Source organism: Echeneis naucrates, chromosome 9 (assembly GCF_900963305.1).
Source record: "Echeneis naucrates chromosome 9, fEcheNa1.1, whole genome shotgun sequence".
NCBI lineage: Eukaryota > Metazoa > Chordata > Actinopteri > Carangiformes > Echeneidae > Echeneis > Echeneis naucrates.
The window spans coordinates 18,508,058-18,535,650 of NC_042519.1; the positions used below are offsets into that span (position 1 = coordinate 18,508,058).

Consider the following 27,593-nt stretch of genomic DNA (forward strand, 5'->3'; position numbering starts at 1 on the left):
TGTTCAAAACAAGCTATTGATTTCTTTCTGCGTCTTGGTGTCAAAAGGTCCACATCAACCAGACAAACTCTCCTGGGGTCTGAGTCAGCATAGAAAGCTCAGAGTTAAAGAGATCAACTCAGGATGGTGAGTGTGTTGGAAGAAACCAGATCTATAGGAATGGCAATATAATAGTATAGCACCGTAAAAGATTTGAGTTTGTGTGCATGATGCTCATTCTTGGCATTTGTGTTGAAATTATGACAAAATGAGATAAGGCATTTATTTGAACAAATCAATTTGTGAAAAAGCAGAACTAAAACATTTCAATATAAAACAAACTTAACTTGTGTGGCTTTCATCACAACATAAACATGACTGAAACACAAAATGCACTGAGCGACATCATCATCCTCCAGTAAGTACTCACAACTGATTACAGGGACTTCATAATCCTTGTCCCCTGTGGTTTTATGCTAATGATATTACTTAAGATAAACTTAAAATCAATGTCTCATCACTGAAAATTCAAAATGCAATTAACCTAAAGGTGCGGGCATCCTGGCTCAGCATGACTTCACACAAGTTTCTCCGACACTAAGAGAACATTAGGTCAGACTGCAACAAAACAGAGCCATGTTAAGTCCTTGAATCCTACCGCTGAGTTAAACACATTAATTGTAGAGGTACTGTGAGATAAATCGGTGCAATTTCTGCCTGTTTTCTGACAACTGGAACAAAGAGCTGATACCCAGGAAGAGGCCTCCTTTCTGATGCTCCTCCGAAATAACCTAAAATGAACATTAACACAGCACCATCAGGATACTGGCAACCACACCACCTTTAATTCAGTAACCTTCAGTTTGACACTGTGAGCGTGCACAGCTTCTCTTAACTTTGGATGGCGGTGTGTTTTTTTTTTTTTTTTTTTTGACACAAGGACTGATAAAAAAAAACAAACAAACAAAACAAAACATAAGTAATAGAAGAGATAAACCCCAAACCCTTCAAAAATAAGAACACTTCAATAATGAAGAAGAAAAACAAACTAAAGATGCTACATACACAATACTGAACTACCTTATTCACCTCCAAGGTCTTACATGAGTATGTAAAATAAGAAAGCCAAACCTTAGACTGTACTGTACTGTCCTTAGAGCTGCATTAACACCAGAAAGAAATTTCCCTTTAGATTTGGTCTTAAATATCAAGTAGTCTTGACACCAGGGAGTGGAATAATCTGTCATTTCCCAAAGAAAAGCAAGATAATGACAAATTCTGACTGATAACCTTAATACCAAAGTTAATAAGTGCCTCATGAGATCTGGGCAAATATATAGGTCATGATGAAGCCCAATTTTTAAAGGCAGAGATTCCCAATGAGCCGACTGAAAAAAAGAGACTGATGGGTGCAGACAAGTTTTACATTGAAAAGGCTGACTGGTGAATTTCTCGAGTAACGAATTGATTGTGTAAATAACAAAGATAATATGTGATAAATATGAGTGAGACTTTTTCCCCTTCTGAGCTCTTAAGTTTGTGCCAATCGGTGAGTTCACCCTTCAGCTTGCTGTTTGCAGAGTTGGTGCATATAGCGATAAGACACTCGTATTCCTATCTGCGAGACCAACAATTTGCTTCTCTCCATTTTTTGCTGCATGAAGAATAACTTTCACAGACTTTAAAATGGATACAGTTTGACAATCCATCACAATAAACATACAATCTGTATCTAGTTATGGCAGAGTTTCTCATTTATCAGTTCATTTTGGCTGGGTTGAGGGCAGAGAAATGCTTCAATAGCAACAACCCATATTTTATAATCTATTTATTTTGTTCATAGGTATAACTCCCGTTGTATAATGGTGGGACAAGCCCCACCTACTTGATGATAAATGATAAATTTGGACCCCCACTTTTCTATGTTGATAATCAGTACATCAGTCTGTCCACTTAGTGATGTTTTCAGAGTGATGGCGGTGCTTCATGATGAAATTTGTTTGTTTATTGGGTGACAACCTAAACCACTGAAAAACTGAAACTCCAGTCTACATTTAACGCACGCACGCACGCACGCACGCACGCACGCACGCACGCACGCACACACACACGCACACACACACACACACACACACACACACACACACACACACGAGACAGCTGGTGCCCGTTACAGATGCACAGTTACTGGATAGCTGAATTAAGGGGTCAAACTCTGCAGCAAAATGTTCAGGATATTTTTACTTTGTTTAATTAAAATGACCGTTTACGGCAGTTCTACAAGTTCAATTATAAAGTTCCTGTGCTTTAAGCATTAAAAAGCACTAATGGTACTAAAGATGACTCTGAATAAGTCATCAAACAGTTTGAACAGACTTATTAGGTCATGTCTCCCTTTTAAGGCTGCTCACTTATATTTGCATGCTATGATTTTTTCACATTTGTCCCATTGTATCACTTCCTGGCGCAGGCCACTGATTCGACAACCAGGACTTTATCCTCATCTTGTAAAAAGCCTTAAAAATCTTCGACCAGAAACAATAAAAAAGGCACTACTGCAAAATCATTGAAAATACATTACATTTCTCCAATTTTATAATTTTTTCATTTTTGAAACTTGTTTTCAAAACTTGGTTGCTTAAAAGGACTGGCTGCAGAAGCAGTGTCTAGGTTAATTAAAAAGACAGACTGTTACTGGGGGTTTAAACTAAACACAACAGTTAAATCTTTAAGTGCAGAAAAATCCTCTTGGAAAGAAACACACTTAAATGAAAATTAAATTAAATGTCAAACAGAAGTGAAAATGTTGAGTGCAAAAGTGAAATAATTTGTTCTCTTGACCCTTTGAATCCTCCTTACAGATACACATTTCATCATAAATGTTATTTGACATGACTGGCTGCATCAAAATTCTGGTTGAATTCCCGCTCATGTTGAGTTGGAGGGTCAAGAAAGTTATTAAAAATTGTGAGTGGCTGAGTGATCTTTAATGATTTGAGGATTTGGGCTGTGTTCAGGTTCACTTGGATAAATGTTAAAACTGAACATTTTGGAGTTGGACTGTACCGCAACTTTCAGTACTGAGTTGAGATTTAATTCTCTGTAGACGAACAGATTTAGAGAGACACACACATAAAAACTGTCACTTACCCTGAGGTCTATTAGTGTTCTAACTGCGGTGTGCGCAGCCTCCTCAGAGCAGCTCTCTGTGAGATATGGCACAAAGGCACACGTGAATCAAAAGAACAGCCAGATAACCAATAAAGAAAAACCAGGTCAGGGTAACAGAACAAAGCCATTACCGGTGGGACTTATGGGATTTTTATATTGTGTATTATTAAAGGGTGCCATTTGAGTAGTTACTGATTGTCTTACATGTTTTTTAAGAAAAAGAAGAATAGGGCATGTGATGAGGGTGGGGGAGCTGCTGGGCATCTCTTCTCCTGTCTCGACTGACTTGTTACAGTGCATACTGAATCAGTGGGTGAGGCAAAGCTACAAGCTTTTACAGCTAAGCTTTGTATGCGTGTGGGGATGTTAGTGAGTGTGCTTTTGGGAAAAGATTGTCACAGCGAGCTCACCATAGTGCTGTTTCTTCTTATTTGCTGTGTCACACAGATGGGAGTGTATCTGAGCCATAAATTCTGCTTCTGCAGAGTTCAAATAAACAGATACTCAACCCAGAACTGGATACGCGGTTGAAAATTGAATGCAACAGAAATCAAAATGTGAATAATTGCAAAACAAGCTTTAAAATCGAAGTCTTTTAACACAAGAAGTGTTACGATTCACATTCAACATCAGTGAAAGATTAACATTTCCCTGTAAACACCCAGTACATTCACCTGTCAGACACGTGTCTATGAGCTCCAGCCCACTCACAGTCCAACACAGCGCCCGCAGATGTCCGGCTAACACACTGCAGAGGAAGAAGAGCATCTCTGGACAATGACTTGGCTGGCTTATCTGGAATACAAGACAAAGACCAGAAATGGTAAATGAGGGTGAAGGCAGAGCTAGAATGAAAGTGATTTTTCTGTAACTATGAGCACAAAGTGAGAAGCAACTGTCAGAATAAAATAAAGTTACAGGATGTAGAGGTATAATACTGTCTGAGCTGAACAGTGTGGTGCTTTGTAGCTCTACGTGGGGGTCCCTGGATGATATTCCACTGCTATCAAGGCAGATCTATATTTTCTTTTCTTGATTAAAACATTCAACTTTTATTTTCATGTACTTTAAAACCAGTGCCACAGCATGGCACTGTTCGTTGCTAAGTTGCTGTTTATAAGGTCTAAAGGCAGGAGCTCTGTCTTCTTTATCAAATCAAAATGGTGTCGTTGTTTATGGACATAATAACTACAAACCTATTGAGATAAAAATGAAGCATGTTCCTGAAAAGGACTAGAACCACTGTGAACCTTCAGAAGCTCTTCATCCAATTACACACAGTAGAGCATATATGTAGGCTGAAAGTATGTGCACAATCAAAATAGTTGATTAGTACATAAAATCAAAATCAAATCAAAATTGATAGCTATTGCCACAAATATACCTACTGTGAATGATGAATGTGACTCATCATCAGACTCTCACAGGGTGAAATAACATAAGAGAATGATAAATAATTTAAGAAGACTAATATAAAAATGATATAAAAATTATTCTTACTCACACAAGAGAGAATTCTAATCAAAGAGAACATGTAGAAAATATTTCAAAATATGCCATACAAGTACTAACTCAATGAAAGAAAACAAACTATAATTTGACTAGATTATTAGAAGATTGCAGTCAAATTCGATGTACCAGTGGGGAGTGATGCACTGCTGTTACCGCTTTAGAGCTCCAGGCACCTAAATCTTGGTGATTTTCCTGGACCAGAGGGATTTGATCCCATTCACATTAACATTGGGCAGTGAGATTGGATTATAAAACCTGGGTTGCAGTCGGCATTCAAATTCATCACAAAGGTGTTGGATGGGCACAGGCCAGAAGACTTTCTTTACAATTTCTATTCCTTTCTGGATGTTTTAAGGGTAGGCATTGTTACTTTGAAATAGGAAAGGGCATTCTCCAAACTGTTGTCACAAAAAGGTAATTTCTGTAAATAGCAATGAAATGACGGTCTAAGCTATATGGTCAAGCCCAAACCATAAGTATACAAAACTGTGTCAACAAAGGTGCTGACATACCTTTGTTGACACACAATATGTACATATTAGTGTATTCTTTCATAAGAAAACTGTTGACTGGGAATCTGCCTCTGCTCTGTATTCATAAATTCTACCATTTATCATAAAGACTGAGTTAATGGTTACATTTGGTAATGAGGGAATTCATTGAGCTGAGGGTTCATGGGGACTGGGGTCATTATAATCAAGCAATATGTAATCTATGAACACAGATTGTAGAGTGCAGCTGGCCCTGGAAAATTGCCTTATATTCCTTGCTCATTACACAACCATAAAAAAAAAAAATCAGTGTCTGAAAGGATGATTGCTCATAACAGTACGGCATCCTGCTTGCACATACTAACCTAACCCTTTTGTGTTCTAACAATACATTTTACAAAATGTGCTTGAAATATATAATGAAAGTTTAAATTACACTGATATTTCTTTTAGCCAGGTTTTTAGAACTGAGCTCATCTAATTTTACAGTGAGTGATAGCCATTTGGTCAATGAGGCTAATTCAATCTGTGTTTAAGCAATCATTGTATTTAAAGCATAAATACGCAGTAAAGCTATAAAATCAAATGTCACAGAGAAAAGTCAGTCAGGAAAGCAACTATTAACTGAATTGTATGATGAATAAAAGCATAGAATACTGAGGTTAATGTATCAGTTGAATGTGCAAGTAGATGAAATATACTTGCAGCACAATATTTACATAATTTTTAAAGAAATAAGTTTCATCATGGGGCTCCAAAAGGACATGGTGGAAATGAAAGATGTCAACACTAACATATTAACCAATATTAACTAATCAGATGTTTCTGTGTCAGTCTGAATGTTGTCTGATAAGTAAATAAGTCTCTTAACAAACAGCAACCACAGACAAGAAAAGTTTTAGACAACATCATCACTTTTCTGAAAGAACTAGATTCAATGCTTCAAGGCTTGAAGCTATGCTGCATTGGTGAAATAATTTCTTAACTACAGAGCAGTCCTTTTACTACTGTTTGTTGTCAGGATCTGTCTCGATTCAATAAAAATTACAGTGAATAACATTTTTAAGTCACGATTTGTAGTTATAGTATACACCAACTTTGTATTACCTAAAGTCTTTAAGAAGCTTTGTGTGTCACTTCCACCGTAACTTGTGGAGGACTTTGATTTCAGAAAATGTTAACTGAAGAAACAACCACAGCTCAGCATGTTTGTGAAGGAAAAAAAAAGATTTTAAGGGTATTTGAGCAAAAATCTTAAAATCTTGAGCTGACACAAGACCAGGGCTTTTTCTCGAGTATTTAATACTACAGCAGCTTAATCTGAAGTGAATTTGTTCAGGCTAAGCAATAACTGGCAGTAGAGGAGTTGTTCGGGGAATATTTGTTATTGTTTGGTCTGGAGGTGTGTTCTGTCCTTGTTCCAACACCTGAGCCGGGGGCAGCAGAGCAGAGGCGGCGGTAGGAGATTACTGAATATACTGGATGAGTGAAGGTAAAAAGATTAAAGTTAAAAAGAGTAAAGCTGCATGGACATAGGTGAGGTTTTTATTTTGTGGACAAAGCTGAAGTTTAAGAAATGATTTTATGTCAAGATCAAGGTGGCATTGTTCTCTCTGGACTAGTGAGGCAATTATAGTGCAGCAAAGCTCGGCTTGAGAGCGTCTTTAGATAGATTTTATTTTGTTCCGCTCAAAAGTAAGCTCTAAAATAATGGCAGTGAGTAGGGAAGATGGATGGCATGCACATCACTGCCACGGTAGGTAAAGGTGAAGTGGGGGGGAAAAAAAAAAAAAAAGAATATTGAGACTTATTACAGAATTACTAATGATGCAGTGTTTCAAACTTCAAGGTTCTGACAAGTGAAAATTTGTTTTTATAATTACAAATAGGAGATGGAAGCATATAATAAGACAGCCATCAGCTGCCAGCTGTGGCTCACCAGGGCAAGCGGGACTTCACTTATCATGGGGTTGATAGTTTGATACCCATCTGCTCATTCCACAAACCCAAGTGTTCTTGAAGTCCCAAGTTGCTTCCAAGGCTGTGCCAGTGCCTTGCATGTATGAATAGATGAATGAAAGGCTAATTGTAAAGGGCTTTGGATAAAAGCCCAATTTAACTGCTGTGTATTTTAATCCTGATTCAACTCTAATGCAGGAGGCTAAAAATCTCATTCTATTTAGAATTTTAAATTGGGATGATTACAGTTGTGTATACATCAGTTTTAAAGAACACCCCTGGTAAAGCGTGCTACATGCTAATGCAGTAGGAGGGTTGAGAAGGCGAGGGAGATGAATTTCTGAAAGCAGGCAGCAAAATAGTTGCAAGCATTTGCAGCTTCTTGTGGCGCACTGAATGAGTGCCAAATGAATCACCTGTTGCATGAGTTAGGTGGGCATGGATAATCAGATGCTCATATAAAATAACTTTTGTATTCACACGAACAGGGCAGACTCTATCAAGTCCTTGAATTATTTTGAACAACATATTTTGAACAACATGCACTGAAATGCATGCAGGGTTGAGAGGATACCGTGTTTTGGTCAGAGACACTAAGTATCCCAATATCCCTGTTAACCCCCCCCCATGAAAATGTGCAAATCAGTGGCTCATCATCCAAACAATGATGACTGAAGATGATCTTTTTAATACATAAGTAAGTTATGACTCTTGAATCTAACACCTCAAAGTAACATTACTGATGCACCTGCACTTCTGAGACTGGTTATTTGGTCTCTTCAGAAGTTGGTTAGCAGCACTGTGGCTACTGAAACAATCACATGTAAAAATCATGACAATCGGTGTTCTTTGAAAGCTGACACTTCATGCAAATTACCATTTTGAACATCACTGATTTGTAAAGGAGGTTTTGTAATGTTCTTCACTTTGTTGTTCTTTATCATGTAGTGCACCATGGTAGGTGAGGAACATTTAGCCCTTTGTGTAAAGAGAGGAAGCCAGCAGTGCTCTCTGTACCTTGTAGGAACGCAACTCCTGCTCCTCACAGTCAGAGTCACTGTGATAAGGGTCATCAGTGGTGGTCCAGCTCAGAGTGCATTCCCTCTTCCAGAAATCACAGATGGGGACATCCCTGGGGATCTACATTGGATAGACAGTTCAGTAGCTGCAGCTTTTCAGACTGTACCTCTTTTCTTCTACCTCTGTTTGAGGTGGGCCATGAGTGACTGTTATTAAAAAAGTATGCAGTATTGGGTAAACTGAGGAGGATGTTTATATTATCATTAGATTAAATATTATAATAATATTACACATTTGCAGGAGATTTCAAGCCACATTTGCTGTATTAAGATTTGAGTTGACGTTGGACCATCAGAATCAAATCAGTTCATCCTTGAGTCCTACTGAAGGTTTTTTTGCCATAATTTTAAGAAGTTCTGTGAAGGTGCTACTTAGATAACATACCCACAAGTATGTGAAGGACAAACACTTACTACTTAAAAAAAAAACAAAAACAAACTACACCCTGTCAGTTGTTGACATGGATTCAAAAAAATTAAGAATTAGAGACACCATACAAGTAAACTATTGTAACATTTGTATTTACATCATCATCATCACATCATTTCGTGTCTGAGAATACAACCTTAAATTTGTTTTAAAATTTTTTCTTACTTCTTCCATGATGAGGATACCACAACGCACCAAACTGTCAACAGCATCCAGAGCAAAACTATAGGATGATTGACAGGGCTGGTGAGAGCAAGAACAAGAGGAAACAAGGTTGGTCACAAACAGCTTCAGTATATCACACATTTAAGATGGCAGAAGCGGACAGCTGACAGAGTAGGAGGTATATAGTAGAGATAGAGCAGAGGTCACTAGAGGGCAAAAAGAGATAGCCCGAAGGGGGGATGAGAGCAGAAACTGTATTTTCAATGAGGAATGGGGTGAGAGACATAGCTGCAAGCTCAAGAGAGAAACTGCTGAAATGAAAGGTGGGCAAAGAGAGGTAGAAATAGTATTTCAGGCTCAGATTTGGAACCCTTGATGTCAGTGTGATAGAGTGAGTACATACACGGCCACAAAGATACACAACACACACACACATCCATACAGTCCACAACCTCTCTCTGTTTGAGATAGAGGCAGCAGAGTAGGATGAATGGATGTTCAGCTCCATTAAACATCCATTGAATGAGACACACTGGTTGCGCGTGTGTGCGTGTGATATGAATTTAAACTCACCGGCATGTATCCTGGAGGCAGGAGATGGCAGAGCTGCAGGGCTCGCTCAGTCAGCTCAGACTGGCAGAGCACCACATCAAACTCCAGGTCACTCTTGACCTCCTCTCCGTCAACCCCATCACTTCTCACCCTGCTGCTGACACCACTGATAGCCACCTCACAGAGCATGGAGGATACCGCACACGCTAAAAACAAAAACACACACATACAAACATCTTATCTTTTGCTCGTCCTTTGTCCACATGGATAGTGTGAGAAAACTTGTTTGCTATTTTCCAAAGTAAGCAGGTAATCTCATAAAATATCTCAAAATAAAACTTGATAGTCATTGTGTGATCTCGGATTTCCACCGTTTACAGAAATCTTAAGACTTTATTTATATTTTTTAATCCTGATAATCCTGGTTTCGTGTGCTGGTGGGAAAGTTTTCACATCCAGATCCTTCATGTCCTTAAACAAAGCTGTCCTCACTCACTGGAAGAACAACAGTGAATGCAAATAATGTTGAAAAATGTGCCATTTAATATATGTCTGGATCATCGTCATGATCACAGCTTATTTTTAACCCTTCAGGTTGGTATTCATGTATCTGTCTTCTACACAAAGGCTTTCAGCAGCACACAGCCCACCATTTTCACTTCCTATACAACTAAAACACGTCATGCACTGATAATGAGTCATGCAGAAATAGAGACTTTATTCCATAGAAAACGCAGGTCCTGTACTTGAACACAGCACAAAAATACAAAAGTTATTTTGATCTCCACCACTAATGTAAAAGAAAGCCTGTATGACTTCACCCCACTCCCCCTGTTAGCATAATAACCATAACATCATGCATCCGAGTACAGTTTGTTCAACAACAAGCCTCTTGCCTCTCGGATGGGTAGATTCAATATCTGGTGAGGATTTGGCCTTTTGCCATTATATGATTACCATATATTACTCCTATGTATTATGCTGTGTTCCCAAACTTACTGCCCATCAATAAAGCTTAAATGAGGTGATTCTGCACAACCCTGGGTTATGTTCAGTTTTTAAAATTATAACTACTAAACAATTGCAAGCTACAGTTTGATCAAGGCTAGAGATAGATTAAAGTTGTGGAAATTATTCATAGGCAGGCATATTAGTTCAGACAACAAATCATATAATTAAACTTGTAAATGTCAGGTCAGCGATGGAAGGCAAACTTTTTTTTGCTTGATGTATGCCATTTTTTTTTTTTAACTTTCTGCCTGGTTACATCTTCCCAAGTTAGCACTGAGCACTGGCAATCACTGCTGGCAGTGGTTGTGAATTGTAAGGTGTTTAATCATCGAATATGTACTTTACTCCAAGAAATAGTGAGCTGGTGTTTCACACGTAGATTGTGAAAAAGGTTCTTATATCTTTTTTTAATGGGTTTAATTGTTCAGATGTTTTTGCATATCTTAACATTTACAATAACCAGTTATTAAGATACTACATGCTAAATATCAATAACACAATACAATTCAGTCATACAAAGCAGTCATCTGTCACACAGTCAAACTAAACATTTACAAAAATGTAAATGTTGAGTTGCCTTCCTCGAGAGATCAGATTGCATGACTTTCAAAAGACATACATGGGTATGCTGTCCTCTCCATTTTATATAACTCACATTGCTGAGTGAAAGCTATTGTCTTAAATGGCATTCAATTGCTTATTAGGAGCTGAGACATAAAGGATATCGCCTCATTCCAGTGCAGCAATAACATAGTTGATTGTATTTTCAGTTAGGCAAGGAGAGCATTGTAAATTTAAGTTGATGATATGGATTGGAGAAGGAACTTCAAAGGTTTGTGCTCCTAAGAAATGCCATAATTTTTTGAAAAGGTCTTCAGTCAATAAATGTGCTGTACCATGGGGAGGACCTGGTTTGAGTTCGAAGTATGTTCTCCTCATATTATTTCCTGATTCTCATGGATGACTCATTCATTACAGATACAGCACATAATTCACGAGACATCAATCACATCAATCTCTAGACATTGCATATATTGACAGACCAGGATAGCACAGAAATTATATCACACATTTCTTGTTTTCTTTTAAAAGTGTACACTGATTGAAACTTGGTATTTCTCAAATTTTTCTAAGTTTCGATACGAAAATGTCGGGTTCCAAAGTGATTTTGTGATTTTTCCATACTGGCATGCCAGCAGCCAGAGCCACTGCCAAGGCCTCCTACGAAAAAGAAGGTGTCTAAAGAAAATGATTTTAAGTCTTAAGTGTTGGGAAAGTTATGTCAGCTACACAAAATATGTGCGTGCAAAATCACCTACCACCAACAGCCTCTGATATGAAGGCATGTGTGACACTCCGGGCCTGGAGGGCAAGGTGAAGTGTGGCAGCAAGAGAGGGGCGGACTACAATAAAAGGGTCTTTTCTAGGAGAAGACAGGACAATATCAGAGAAAGGTTTCACTTGGAGTAAAATTGGATTTTTCGATAAGATCAGACATTTTGGTGTGTACGGCTTATCTGACTTCTTTGTTTTTCTTGTCTGACGGACAAAAAAAAAAAAAAAAAAAAAAAAAAAGAAAACTAACCTAGATGGGACTGCAGCAATGATGAGGTGAGGAGCAAGCAAATTAAGGGAATAGTGGACCAGCTCCACTAAACCCCCCCCAAAGCCCATGTCTTTGTTCCTGAACAAGAGTTCCTCTGTGAGCCAAGCCACATCACGACACAGCGCAGATGCACTCATGCCCTGCAGAGGAAATGGATGGAGAAGTTTAGCTCCAAAATCAGACGCGAGCATGAAACCATCTGGTGACATTAGTTAGAGACTGGTGGCTATGACTCAGAAAATCACTGTCACACTCTAATAAACTAGAACGAAAACCAATTCTGTTTATGAGGCTCTTGGAGTACTGATGGTTCCTATGGGGGGCAAGACAGAGGGGCCAGGAAGGTTTTAATGTTGAGAGCACCTTGGGGAAAATTGCTCAGCCAATAAACACACAAACTCCAGGATATACATATAAATGGTGCTTGTACCTTGCGCTGTTTGTACAGCAAAAGACTGGACACAAGGCTGGTGGACATCACAGCCATGCAGGAGGTTGCAGCTGTAAAGTGCCACACACAGACAGATAATGCAGTATAATTTGCATACCATTAAAACAGTTCAACAGTTTAGAAAGATTCATTTACGATTCAGCTGGGGAACATAATCCTGGACCTACAGAAGATGAGGTGGAGGATGATGGCAATGCTGAGGTCTCTCTCTGGATGAGTTGGCGCTTCCTGTTCAGATGCATAATGAGAAGGCAGGAGCCACGACATCCGCCTCTGCCCAAACACACTTTCAGTTCTTGAGAGACAGTGGATGAGGACAGAATGGTGTTCTAAGTTTATCTTTGGTTGTAGCAACTCATATGCCCTTCATTATCTCTAAGATTTTCAGTGCCAGTACGTACCTTACAAGTGTGTGCAGCCTTAAATCACATTGAAGATGAAATGACAGAAAATAGCCAATGAATTTCCTTTGTGTTTTTTTAAATAAAATCAACTAAATTTGTTTTGTTGCACTGTACACAGATAAACCAGCACCCACAGGAGAGCTTTCCACAATGATTCTAAGAATAAAATCTTTAAGATTACAGATTTTTTAACAATGTCATGGTTTCATTTAAGAATAATACATGGAACTTTTTCAGCTATAATGTTTTTGAAGGTGCATGACAAATGAATTTCAGGAAATTTACTATCAACTATTGAAAGACCTCAATAGTTGACTCAGTACCACATTTATAACAATACAAGCAGTTTTACAACTCTTCAGGTTTTGTCTCGTTAGGTTCATACTGGGATATATCACAGCTCTATTACTCAAAAATTTAAGCATGTGTAATGCATTCTATGTCCTGCTTATCTGAGGCTTATAGTTTTTAGCTATGCAAGTGAGACATACAGTCAGTGATCGCTGGAGTTACTAGTACCAGGTAGGTGGACTCTTTGCTCTCACACCAGCTCCAGTGCATCAAGGGACTGATTCCACAAGGTGTTGGAAACATTGTCATGTCATGTTGACTTCATTGCATCACATAATTTCTTCATGATTTGAATCTCCTGTTCTCACACATCCAAAAGGTGTTTTATTGCACTCTGATATGGAGGCTTGGAAGGTCATTGAAGTACCCTGAACTTACTGTCACATTCATGAAGCCATCTTGAGAAGCCTATTGCTTTGTGCACGCCGCACTATCATGCTGGAAGTAGCCATTATAATATGGTAAACTGAGGCTGTAAAAAGAGGAATATGGTCAATATCAATATTCAGATAGACCATTACAAAACCACCACCGTGGACCATTCATGAAAAGTTGGATTACTGGATTTATTCAGTTAATGTCAAATTCTGACTCTGCCATCTGCTTCTTCAGCAGAAATGTAGCTTCATTAGAGCAGCCTACATTTTTCCAGTCTTCAGCTGTCCAGATTTGATGAAAATGTCCCACTACAGCCTCACATTTCTGCTCCTCAGACTGACAGAAGTGGATCCTGCTGTTGTATCCCATTCCCTTCAAAGTTGGATGTATTGTGCTTTCTTAGGAACTTTTTCTCTCTCCACTATTGTAAAGAGTGGATTTTAAAGCCTTTTAGTCAGCTCCAAACAGTCTGGCTATTTCCATCTGACGTCTCTCTGCAAGACTGTCTCCATCTGCAGAACTGCCACTTTCTGCTTTCCTGTATTTGGCATCATTCTGAGTAAACTCTGGGGACTGTTGTGGACGTAAATCCCAGAAAATCATCCATTCTAGAAACACACGTCTTACAGGCAGTCTGGTACTGCATATCTCTGATGCCACATGATAGGCTGATCTGATAACTGGATGAATAAGCAGCTGTGCAGGTGCACTCGTATGAGAAGATTTCATTATGGCAGCCCTGATGATTCTTAAATCCTTAAGACATAAGAACAAAAATTGCCTTCAAATGCTGAAACCTCAGTGGCAATGGACAAACAGAAAAAAAAAGACATGGCAGCAACAGTGTTAAGTACTACAGCATGTTATTCAAGTAGAAATGCTCAAACAACTGCTCACATGCTGATAACAATCCAATCTAAATATCCCTTCTACTTTTCATCTATCGCTTACCATCTCTTTCACTCAGGCTGTTTTTACTGCTTTCCAATCTCTCAGAAGAATTTGACATTTTAAGGATGAAGCCACTTTGCTTGTCAGAAGCCAAGCAGAGATTCAGCAAGGATGTTATTTTCTCTGTCATCTTATTTCACTGGCACACTGTGTAATGTTGATGGCAATTGGACCGAGTCTAAGAGGATGAAGACTCATCAGTACTTGCATCATATCTGTGCCAGAATCGAGGTTTATAGGAAAGCTGATTCTCAAAGTTTAAGAGAAATTAACGTTTCCATTTCACAGATGTTAGGTAAAGCATAATCCACATCTGACACCCATTGAGATTCCTTCACATACACCATTCACACTCATTGGTGAAGACAGGTGCAATCACAGTTAGTTTGATTACCTTTTGTTGAGGATAACAGGTAGCAACAGGTCCTGTAGAGGGAGCCATACATCTACTCTGCACCTCCCTGACTCGCACATCTCCTACACAAACATAAGTGCACAAAGGAGGATGATGTATGCACAAATGCTCTTGCGTAGAGCTGCAAAGTAGTATCTCTAAACCATCAAGCAATAACATTCTGGTAAAGTAATTTTAGAAAACTAGACAGTTTGTATGGAAATGTTTCATTGTATCCAGTTATGCTAAATCTCATTTCTCTTTTAGTACTGCCACATTTAACAATGAACTTCAAATGTTTTGGATACACTTCATGTCTCTCCATCTAAGTAAAGTTCTTTTTATTTTTATGACCATAAATAACCAGTTCTGAATGAGGATAAAGTTTAGCGATCTAAAAATGACACTAATTCATTCGCGATAATTTGCTAAATACACCACTGAAGGTAAGTGTAAAAACTTTGAAGCTTTTAAAATGGTTAGAAGACAAAAAAGCTGGAAAGAACTACTGAAAAGGACAAGCAAGTCTTTGATGGTAGCTCTTTCTGATGTGCACCTTGAGAGCAACTGAGAAGCAGTCTTATCATCCACTCACCTACATACATACGTACATAAGGCCTCTGATGGGATATCCCAAGTAGACGTCACATATTAAGGCATTCACAGGGTCAGAAGACAAATAAAGCTAGGAGCAAATACTGCAATTGGCGGCATATATTTGATGATTTACTTCCTCTGATGTGCACCTTGAGAGAAAAGGGCTGTGCAAGGTGGATCCTCACACTTCCACCTGGTCTCCTCCAGAGAACAGACCAAAGCCACTGCAGCCCAGACCTTAAGCCAACCTACAATGATACATAGAAAACATGCACACACGCACACACGTTTAGGAGCGCTATATATAGTGGAGTTATTAATGCATCATTGTAATAAGATATTTATCTTGAAAAGGTACATTCCAACAATTCCACAAATGAATGAATCTAAGACGAGGACTTAGATAAATAACCAGTCTCATGGAGGTTGATAACCATCTGTATAGAACTTATGGCACAACAGTAAAATGATAAGGCAAGGACTTTGTTATAGCAATTAGACATAGTAGCATCCACTCTCCAGTAATCATAAGTGCACATGACAGAGGGCAGGAATAATGGAAGACTAATTGCCATCACCTTGAAAATATGAAAAGCAATCCTCAACTAATCAGCCAACAATGGATGGAGCGAAATTAGAAAGCAATTAGCCATTACTAGTGGCTGGAAAAATCCCATATAAATGTTGACAAACTGTGATAGTCACTCCAGTTCTCGAGACAGAAGTGACTCTATATGTCTTTACAAAGTAGTAGATGTGTACTTGTCATGAACACAGGATATAATAAGAAATGCTATGGTAGTCCTATGGTAATGGAAATAAGTGCATAATTTCTGCATTCAGATTTGACTGGCTACAAATTTCTTGAGCAAACAGAGACAATTGGGCACTGACGGTTTTAAAACCGTTTGCCTTAATGGTGGACAAACCAATTCAATTCGCCAAAATACAGTTACTGCTTTCTTGCTACTTTTAAAATCTGGGCATGCACCTGTCCCTTACAGGTTTCACCTCATCTGCTCTTCTTCTGAGGTAGCCCTGATGGTCTGTTTTAAACCAAACCTTTAACTTGCTATCAAGGGCATTCCAAGTTATACATGGCTGTGTGTGTGTTTATGTATGTGTGCTTGCAAGGGACATTAACCTGTAAATAGGTTTTGGGCACACAATCGTAGGAGATGCCCACAGGAACTAGACTGACATCGGGGACAGATCCCTCTTTGATGAGCTGTCTGATGCAAGCCAGCCATTCCCCACCTTGGCCAGACTGTGCTGACACACCAACACTCATCGCCTGGCCTTCATGTAGCAGCTCACGTATCAGCTGAGGAGGGAAAGAGAAAAAGATGGCAGAGACAAAGCTATGAAAGGTCCTGGCAGCAGGGGAGTAATTAAATGAAATGCCTGCCATGATGGTAGCTGGGGGACAAAAGTCAAAATGCATTTAGAGACACTTTCCTCATCCCAAATTCTGCTTCCCTCTACAGACAACAACTCAATAACCATTGAACTACAATTAAGTAGGCCAACACTCAATAAACAATAATCTATTAACATTGATATACAACCAATAAACAAGTCTGCTCTCTCACTTACAATCAATATTTTTACTCATGTAAACCATCAATGGTAAGTAAGTAAGTAAGTAAGTAAGTAAATAAATAAATACTGCATCACTCATAAGCAATATTTATTTTCCACTGTAGCAAAATCTTTTATTTTATTGAGCTTTACAGCTCAATAAAATAAAAGTGTAATATTGATCTTAATAAAGCCAGTAACCCCTTCAAATGAAACAAATCTTTGGGCAAACTGATACCAAGCACAAGGAGCTCCTGTACGAACTACAATCACAGGAACGTATTAATGGTGAACAAGCACTGATCATTGATAAACACGAAGTAAGAGAGAAAGTGCTCAAAGAAGGTACTTGAGGAAATTGTAATAAAAGCAAGAGAGGAGTCAGAGGTGAGAAGCATTGATATTGACCATGAAAATAATCCAAATAAGCACAATAAAAATACAAATTACCTTCAAATAAAATAGAATGAACCTCCAAAGACCTGCCAGGATCACAGAATCAAACTAACTAGGCATTCAAGGCAACTCCAAAGCTGCAATCTCTGTAGCAAAACTCATGCCCTTTGGTAATTTTAAGTGTGAATAGAGAGTGGGATGAGGTTGGGGAATGCGAGAGAGCAGGAAAAAACAGGTTGTATTGTGATTGAGGAGCTGACGTTGTTATCACATTAAAATGTGAATCTACTCGAGGGAGAATAAACTGAAGTGAACGCACATACACTACGCAGATAAACTGCAAGAACATGTATCCTTTGCTTACCCTGTAATTTTATATCAATTCTTACTGTCTATGAAGTTTTTTGTTTTTTTAACAAATGCAATAGCATCATGTTTTTTCATTCACAGCCCAGTGTTTTGCTCCCATTTACAAGTGAACAGACTGTTTTTGGTTTCATATACACAGCTAATGAGGAACCGCTCCGGCAGTCAGGCTGGAATGATTTGTACCAAGGGTGTTTTTATGGTTGGTGACTCTGAGAGGGGTATCTGAAACATGAAATTTAGACTTGAGGGGTATATTTGCATATGTGAGAACAACTGCTGAAAGCCCTCTGTGGCTTAAGGAGCTTTACAAAATGTGCAGATGTTACTTTACTTATATATTTTAAGCCCATATTCACTGGAGTTGGAGATTAAAAACATGAAAAAGAAATTGCACCTTTCCTTAGTTATTTATAACTTCAAACTCCAATCAAGGCAATTGGTTAAATTATTGTTATTTAGCTTCTCTCAGGCTATTGTGAGTTGGTGACTGATTGATATCTATTGGCTGACATTATATTTAATAAATACATTTTAGACTCAGTTAAATTTCTGCTTTAGTCATGCTTGTGAAATAGCTCAATGGAATGGGAGTGTTGGTCTCAGGTGGCACACTTCTTGGTCAAGATTGAAATATCACATCATCTGATGATGTGACGTTTGGTTCTGATATGTTCAGGAATATCCAACTTTCCTTTCATTACATCCACATTTGCCTGACTCCTTTTCCTTGTATCTCATTCCCTGTCATTGAAGAAGACAAGAAAAGAGGCAAGGAAAGCTGTGAGGAAAGAAAACCAAGGTAACACATTTCTGGCTACTTTAGCAGCTGCATTGCATTATTTCCCATACACAGTACCAGTCAAAGGTTTGGACACACTTTTCCATTCCAATGAATAGGAAAGTGTGTCCAATCTTTTGACTCATACTGTATGTCCTTTCAATTTAAAGGAAGATACCACCATCAGCATGTAGAACATTGTGGAATAGCTCTTTTACAAAAAACATTCTGTATTCTGTAACTATGGATTTGTCTTTTGAAACAGCGTACAAAATGATGTTTCATAAATAAAAAGTGGTCATTACTGAGAGACATCAATTTTCTCTTCTCTCTTGATATCTCATCTATGATACAAGAACTGCAGGTAGAATATAGAAGTACCTAGCAGTGAGGTTACAGGACCTCAGGTAGGTTTTGTTTGTCTATTATGGGCTATGGCTACAAATATAGTAAGGTGCTGGAGCTCATGGATGAAGCCCCACTCCTCGTATAGATATACAGGGCTCAGTCTAAAAAGCACAACAACTATTATTATTAAAAACATAATTCTGAATTTAATATTTCGTTTTTGCCAACGGATCCTCCTGAATTCTGCGTCTGGTCTAATACAAGTGTGAGTGACAGCTGAAGCTGAAAAATATATTATACATTTCTGGTTTATGGTCAGATTTAAGGCACATTAATTAGATCTTTAGATTCTTTACTTGGAAAAATGGATAAGAAAAATGTAAAAGAAAATATAGATTTAATCTGTTGGAACTATTCATTTATGGCCCACTGTGGTGACACTATAAAGTCTTACAGAGGTCATGACAGGTGAGTACAGATGGTCCATCTCAGCTTCCTGCGTAGTCGATGCAGAAGGTGGCAGGAGGACCACACCAACTTTCTGCAAGATTGATCTGAGGATAAAGAGATGACAGTGTATCTCAGAGATCACTTGTTTGCCTTAGGAGTGTTGCTGACGGATTTTTACACCAAGTTCAAATTAATCTGGCTGTTACTGGGTGCTGTGCGTAAAAGTGATTCAGCACATCAGCCCTGGTCAGAAAAAGGGCAGTTTTAAGGATGCTGTACTGTCTTTTTGCTATCTTAGGCCACTTTGCCAAGAAGCTTCTATGTGACTTTGTGTTTTGATGACTATACCTTAGGAAGGAGCTGTTCACTTGGAGAGGACACAGCGTGTATGGAACTCTGAGATTATGGCAGAAGAGCAGCAGAGGGATCAGAGCACACTCCATACTGCTCTGACGAACATACACATAAACCAGCTGAGACCCCTACATTACAGAACAGAAAGAACATTAAATAACATTCTTCACATTGTCATTCATTCTGGCAAATTTGTCATGTTTTTATGATTGCGAAAACCCAAAATCGAAATTTCGCTTAACTGTTCAGCCCTAATTTTACAATCCTCTACTCACACATCAAAATACATTTGGATAATTCTAAACTATATAGAAGAGGAAACTTGAAAATGCAAAATAAAAACCATACACGTACGGACTTCATTACAGCGAGATCTAAGGTAAAGACATACTTCACTGAATTCATTCAGGCCCATCCTCAAACTCTGCCACAGCAGCCTCACTCAGTTATTTACTTGTTTTCATTCAGTCAACCATGTAATTAGAGTTGTGTAGTCTCCAGAAAAAAAAGACCCCACAACCTAAAAAAACAAAACAAAAAACTAAAAACTCACGAGAATAATTATGTATAACAGGGCAAGAAAGAGAAACTTTTTACAATACTTTCAAAACAATTGCTATTTAGAGTTTTATATTTTTCTGTAGATGCGCTACTGCTGTAGCTCTTTACTTTCTCACTGAATGGTTGATTACAACGCAATTTCACGTCCTTAGTGCGAATATATATAGATTCAAACATCCCAGTAATAAGGTTCTTTCCATAATATAGAGATTTTACGACTGTGAAACTAAAAAGGCTGTGCTGTCTCAGATGTGTTTGTATATACTTATACCTCTTCTGAGACTCTGTGCAAATCCAACAGATGGTTCAGGTTAACTTGAATATTGCAAAACATGGTAGCAAACATCTTCAGCATCATCCAGCACACAAATCTAGCCAAGAGAGGGGAGTTCATGAGCAGATGTATGGGAAGAAAGAAGAAAGAACTGGAGATAAAGAAAACATGGGGACAATATGCAAATTGGAATAATGGATGGATTATGTTGAAACTAAGAGAAAATAGCCATCGGGTATGCATGAAATTCAGGAAATGGTAAAGATAGTAAAACAGCAAAAAAACACTTTAGCAACTCAATGTAATTTCCATTTGCATGCCTCCAATGAGCAGTCAAACTCCAGTTTACACACACACACACACACACAAATGTAAATTACATATACAAACACACACAGCTCTGGAAAAAAGAGCAAATGTTTTAGAAATCAGCTTCTCACATATATGACAGTGTCTGTTGGGTACTGATGAGGTGATCACCTGAACCAAAACTTATTTAATGAAGAAATGTATAAAAACCATTGCTGTGGTCATCATATATCCTCTTGCAATGAGACCAACTGGATGGCAAAAACAGTGCTGGAAAAAGTAACTGGAACAAAAAAAAAAGAAAAGAAAAAAAGAACATAACTATTTACCATACCAAATGAAAAGAAAAGCTCTGTGTGAGGAAAAGAAAGGTTCAATTCTGGCTTTAGTGGCAGAGGGATACAGTAAGCGTCGGGTTGCTTTCATCCTTAAAATTTCTAAGAAGGCGATTCATAAGAACAAGGTCAAGCAGCAGGCATCGGGAACAACAAAACTACAGTCTGGCAGAGGGGGAAAACCACTGACCAGGATGACCGTCACCTCATTCGAATGTTACTCAGGAACCGTAGAACAACAAGTGACCGACAAAATTAATGGCAAATGGCAGGGGAGAAATGCACAGTGAGGACGGTTTGAAACAGGCTCCTAGAGACAGGGCTCAAGATGTGTAAAGCTAGAAAAAAGCCCTTCATCAATGAGAAGCAAAGAAGAGCCGGGCTGAAGTTTACATAAGACCATAAGGATCTGCCCATAGAGGACTGGAGTAAGGCCATCTTCTCTAATTAGTCTCATTTCCAGCTTTGTCCAACACCTGGTTGTCTAATTGTTAGACGGAGACCTGGAGAGGCCTACAAACCATAACGTATAGCATCCACTGTGAAATTTGATGGAGGATCGGTGATGATCTGGGGATGCTTGTGCAAGGTTGGAGTTGGGCAGATTTGTCTTTGTGAAGGACGCATGAATCAAGCCTCGTATGAGGTTATTCTGGAAGAAAACTTGTTGCCTTCTGCTCTGAGAATGTTCTCCAACTCTGAGGATTAGTTTTTCCAGCAGGACAATGCTCCATGCCACACGGCTAGGTTGATCAAGGTGTGGATGAAGGTCATGGCCAGCCCAATCATTTTTGTTTAAAATGAATATAAATTTGATTTGTTTTTTTTGCATTATTTGACGTCTGAAAATACTGGACCTTTTTTGAGATTTTATGCAAATAAATGCTCTAAATGACAAAATTTGTATTTGGAATTTGGGAGAAAAGTTGTCTAGTTTATAGAATGAGTCTATTTTCCTCAAATATATACCTATAAACAGCATAATCTGAGAAAATTATAATTTAGCAGTAGTCTCGTAATTCTTTCCAGAGCTTTCAGGATATATATATATACACACACACACACACAAGTTCAGTTTCAATTCAGTAGACAAAAACACTTGAACGCATAAATAATAAAAAACAATATTTGAACTTTATCCTTTGCCTATCAGGGCGCACACAAATATGAACACACAAACCGTAAGAGGCCAGGAGAGATGGAGGTTTTGATGAGGGGGAGGAATGGTGAGAGGCGATTGAGCTGCCCTTGGCTATCTGCTCCCTCAGCTGTGAGCACCTCCTTCACCCTTAAACATGCGGTCACAGGACAGCACAGTAAACACCACACAAGGACCCTTATATTAAGACAATGCAATAATCCCTGAGTGAAGAAGTTAAATAAAGGTTAAACTAAATTGCATCAAAGAAGAAACAATAACACTTTAGACTTGGTGAGAGAAATAGGGAAAATGTGAGGCCAGTCCCAAGTTATCCTGTTTCTTTTCCCCCTTGATAGCCTTAATTTTTTCTTTCTTTGTTTTTGTTTCTTAGCTGCTCCCCTCCCTTTCCCACGCAGCCAGTTTCATTTTCAGTATCTCTGCCTATCATTGTCTATCGTTGCCTATCATTTACTGTCCTCTGGCATCTCCACTCCTCTCCTCTGTCCTCTCACGTACCTGTTGCTCTGACAGACTCTTTCCAGCCTGTTGCCAACATGGCTCGCGTAAACCTTGCACCCACTCGCAAACAGAACACAGCACACCCTCCGCACCAGCCAGCCTCGATACCTCAGACAGAAAATACACATTGAGAGGCAGAAATTGTGCACAGGTAAGTGTATATTTGTCCATATTTTTAATTTAACTGAAATAAATAAATAAATAAATACTGTTGATTCTATAGCTACCTGGTTTGTGTCTCATTGACATTTAGCAGGTTGTGGAAGCCAAGTGAAGAGTTTCGTCCAAGCTTCTTCTGCTACACCAAGACAAAAATTTAAATAGACAGATGGCCTCAATGCCAAAATCAAATCACAACAAGTATCACTTATCTAAATTTATTGTTTGCGGATTACATGGAGTTCATGGACGTCATCAGATTATGGACATCTATGGGAGCATATTTAAATTCACTGAACAAACTTACCATGTGATTTAAGGTCAAACTGTTAGGTTTCTTGCTTATTATAGGATATAGCATTATAGCATTCAAGTTTGTGGATTGGTTCAAAACACAGTCTAATTCTCTGATTGCTCTCACTTTCTTCTTTCATTTCTTTATTTTGCATCCCTACTCGTTTCCACACAGTGGTTGCTAGTCTCCCTGGGGTCTACATACAAAAACAACCAAAAAAGGAGCAATCACTTAAGTCACATTATATCAATGATGCAGAAAACATTAAAACTCAAATAAAAAATGTATTACAATTAAACTTAAATTAAGGCGGTCAGTAGCAGTAGCATCTATGAGAGAATGATCAAGTTTTGTGTGAAAGAAACAGGAAAGTTCCAATTATACAATTTGTTTTTGGACTTGTTTGTCGCACCAACCATGGGCCAGCGCTCACCTAATGCGTAAAATAACTCATTAATTACAGAGGACACTATTTTATTTTTACCTCTACTGTTAGTCACGATCGAGAATTTATGCAATTTATACAAGAATTTAGATAACCCGGCAGCTCTATCTATCTGTGCAATTTCAAGTTTTTTTTGTTTTTTTTTGTTTCTCCAACATGCCAAACCCAATAAGCATGCAGGAGTCTAGATGTGACAAAATAAGTGACTTTCCCATCATGGAAGCAATTTCATCAATATGATGAGATACTCTCAACATTTCCTTCCTTTTCTCTCTCTAACTAGCCTCAGCTCCGACACTCACCAAGCTGTCAGGGGTGCACTGGTGGCAACACTGGCCCACAACTGGTCTGAACTTGCCCAGGCAGGGAGGCACAGTTGTCAGCTTTCTCTTAATCTTCAATTCCCATGACAACTAAGGGCAAAGAAACACACAACGTCATGGAGACTGCTAAATGTGTTGCATGAGCGTTCTAGCTGCCATTTGTGATCTGATATGAAAAGCTGTTTGCATGGTCACACCAGCTGTGTGCCTGCTGTGTCACTGTTTGCTGTTTGGCTGAGTTTGACTGAGTTTGCAGGGTACCTGAAAATTAGATTTCTCTTCATTTTACAACCACTTTGGAATACATTTTTACAGAAAATGTCACCATCTCCACATGAAGCTATTAAAATGGTAAAAAAATATTTGTCACTTTTCATGTCTGTCACATATATCTGAGTCGGCATTGAAACAGCAATGAGGGTAGTCTAATTAAAAGAAAAACCTTTCTCTATTATGCAAGTGAATTCAACAGTAACACAAACTCCAACCTCGAAAATGAAAGTTAAACACCTATATGAAACTGTTTCAAGAAAAGCAAGATCATTAGTTATAATCTACTCTTAAAAATGCAAAACGTACTGTATGATGTAACAGATGGGATCAGGACTGCCTGTTTTTTCTCTCATTTTGATCAGGTTAAGTCAGATATGCCTATGAGATGAAAAACTTAATGCTAATGGACTTGCTGTGATGCTACGGCAGGTCCATCTAAATGCACTTAGTGTTTGTTTTCAGTGTTTAAATAAACTGTATCCTTTTTGGATAAAATAACGTTGGTTTCGGGGTATGTTATGAGAGAATTCCCTCAGCTAGAGCTCTAATAGAATTAACTGCATTTGTAATTGTCTCTTACATTTAAGACAGTAAACTAATCATTCTGACAGCAGAGCGACATCATCATAGCTGTGATCAGTGCAAGCAGCTATGCAACTTCAAAATCAAAATAGTTCCAGTCACTAGCGTGAGCACAAATCTTCCAACTCAGTCTCCCCACCCCCACACACACAAAATGTCTTCTTACTGGCGTCAAGCCACGTTCGATTCCTCCTGCTCTTTGGAAACCATTAACATAATGATGGATTGAAAGAGAGAAAAAAAATGCATTTTATAATGCTACAATTGCTCTTGATTTCTATGTTGCTATGATTGGTTAAAATCTGAATCCATGGAAGCGCGCAATATCTTGCAGTGCAACAAGGCCCACATGAGAGCCAGGTATCAAGCACAGGCTTGACTGCTGGTCAGTTATCTAATACATTTGTATTATGACTCCTTAATTATCATGCTAAGCATGCGTGTGGAGAGTTTCTGTGCCTCAACGCAAGTGTTAGTTCCGACTCAGACTGATTACCCCATTTAATAAAATCAGCTAATGAATCTCCTAAAATCAATGGTACTTTTTCCTGGTTGACGGCTGATGGATCCCAGAAAACAGAGCAACTGACTGAATCAGTACCATGCAAAGAAAATGTCAATTTCAAGACAAAGCATGACTGTAATGACAAAACTACCAATACTTCAAATGTCCACACTATTGTAAAGGAAAGGTACAAAGAAAGAAGGGAGAAGTAAAGACAGAAAGTAATATAAGAATATGGTAAAAAGATTACGATCATCAAGCTAAAACCAGAAAATAAGCCCAGGTACTGAAACATTTTGATACTTGGGAAATAAGCCAACTTTGTTGAGCAGAGTTGGATGACTAGAATAACACCACTGAGAGCTTAAGGATGACTTCACAAATACTGTACTGTACTGTATTTGTTATATGCATTGACAGAGGGGGGCATTACAATTTAATTAATGTCACCTCATAGTTAATGCACCATAATTCCCGTTTTCATCAAAGTTATTTCAATATGTGAATCCTTCCTGGTGGTGCATTCTTATGGTGAAGTGACCATATGATGAGGGATAGTCAGCCTCCACAAAGGATTGCATTCCTAAACTATGGTCTCTAGAAGGAAACAGAAAAATAACACTCATGTATGGGATAGAAACTTGCCATAAATTTGAACTGAATCATACATAAAAGCTTTTTTGATGGTCACTTTCATCACAATCACTAGGAGAAGATAATTGTGCTTTCTATAGGACTACTCTTGTACTGTTACAGTTGGACAGCAAGTTTCTTATCGCTTACTATTGGAAGTACGAGTCCGGTTCATCTGAGATTTAAGTTGACAGTCCTGAGAAAAATGCGACATTTTTGGTTGTAAGTCAAAATGATGGTTCTACATCATACTGTGAGACAGATCCACCAACAGCCAAATTCAGATATTTAGTCCAAGATCTCACAATGTGACAGCTGACATGACTCAGATCCACCCAAATTAGGGAGGCCAAGAATAAAAAGGAAAGTGACTGGCAGAGGGGATTGCAGATTTCCAAAACTGGATAAGACGAGCTAATGGCAAGTGTCCGCTCTCATACTTCTGTTTACATCATGATTCACCACTCACTTACTGCACCATCTTACATATCTCAAATTGATATCACACAGTCTGACACAAATTGAAATCAAGATTTTATTAGCGCCATCTTGTATTTTCTAACATGACAACTTAAGTGATTGTTGTTGTCAGAAAGTCTAATAGCCTCCAGGGTTCACCTCCACTTTTAACACAATTATGAGATTAGTCTATCTTTTCAGCTAATTCCAATAAGCATGTTTCCAAAAAGGAAACAGTCCTTTAAAAATCCTTCTCAGTTGGATCAGTATGACTCAATAATGCATTACATCCTATGATTTGGTAAACATCAAACAGAATAAAGCACATGGGTCTCTGCATGTTCTCCCGAGAATGTGAAGAACAAAGAGTTTACTGCTCATGGAGTAAGTGGGAGATGACAGAGGGTGTGAGTCATGCAGGCAGTGTTCTTACAGCAGGTCTATTCTCCTGATTTGATGGAAGAATCGTGTTTTTGTTTATGCTGTCACTCATCTGCTGCACCATGGTGAGCCCTCTTGCAGACCTTTACCCAGAGACCTATCACAAAAAGACAAGCGAAAGAGTTGTACAGAGTCATGTTAAAACAGAACTTTCTCACATTCTGAATGGTAATAAGGTCTGTTCTCTGAGCACATGAGAACGTGAGTGGGCAGTCATTTTTAGGAGTTTTACAGGGGGAAAATGCTTCATTCCAATTTCAGAAAATAAACACACAACCACACACACACACAATCTCAAGTCTGATGCAAAATTCATTTGTCCTCTGGTTCTTTGCAGAGGAGGGTTGGCAACACTCACCTATCTATCATTCAGTGCCCATAGCTAAAATTTTGCATATTTTACCAGCACTTCTTTCCTTCAATCATCATAAAATCCTCCCAAATTCTCAACCTTTCTTTAATTTTTTTTTTTTTGATTTAATTTAAGGGTCACTGGCTTATTCCTTATTTCTGATTGTTTTTGTTGGGCCTGTGGAAACCTGAATTTAGAAGTTTTGTACACCCTTCTGTATGCGGGTAATA

At 38.5% G+C, this 27,593-nt stretch overlaps 1 protein-coding gene across 1 annotated transcript; it reads right to left on the reverse strand.

Annotated features, from left to right (window-relative positions):
* Nucleotides 1-317: 317 nt before the first annotated feature.
* gpat2 (glycerol-3-phosphate acyltransferase 2, mitochondrial) lies at nucleotides 318-27,075 on the reverse strand. Its single transcript, XM_029511382.1, has 22 exons — nucleotides 27,004-27,075; nucleotides 24,092-24,184; nucleotides 23,124-23,188; nucleotides 22,894-23,004; nucleotides 22,417-22,524; nucleotides 20,590-20,689; nucleotides 19,752-19,885; nucleotides 19,408-19,507; nucleotides 16,620-16,805; nucleotides 15,631-15,729; nucleotides 14,885-14,967; nucleotides 12,574-12,701; nucleotides 12,386-12,456; nucleotides 11,935-12,095; nucleotides 11,669-11,772; nucleotides 9,360-9,544; nucleotides 8,787-8,864; nucleotides 8,130-8,252; nucleotides 3,825-3,945; nucleotides 3,561-3,629; nucleotides 3,130-3,185; nucleotides 318-770 (listed from the first exon to the last, which is right to left on the reverse strand). The coding sequence occupies exons 1-22, from the start codon at nucleotides 27,073-27,075 to the stop codon at nucleotides 654-656; spliced, it is 2,364 nt and encodes a 787-aa protein (XP_029367242.1). The 3' UTR covers nucleotides 318-653.
* Between the last annotated feature and the right edge of the window lie 518 nt (nucleotides 27,076-27,593).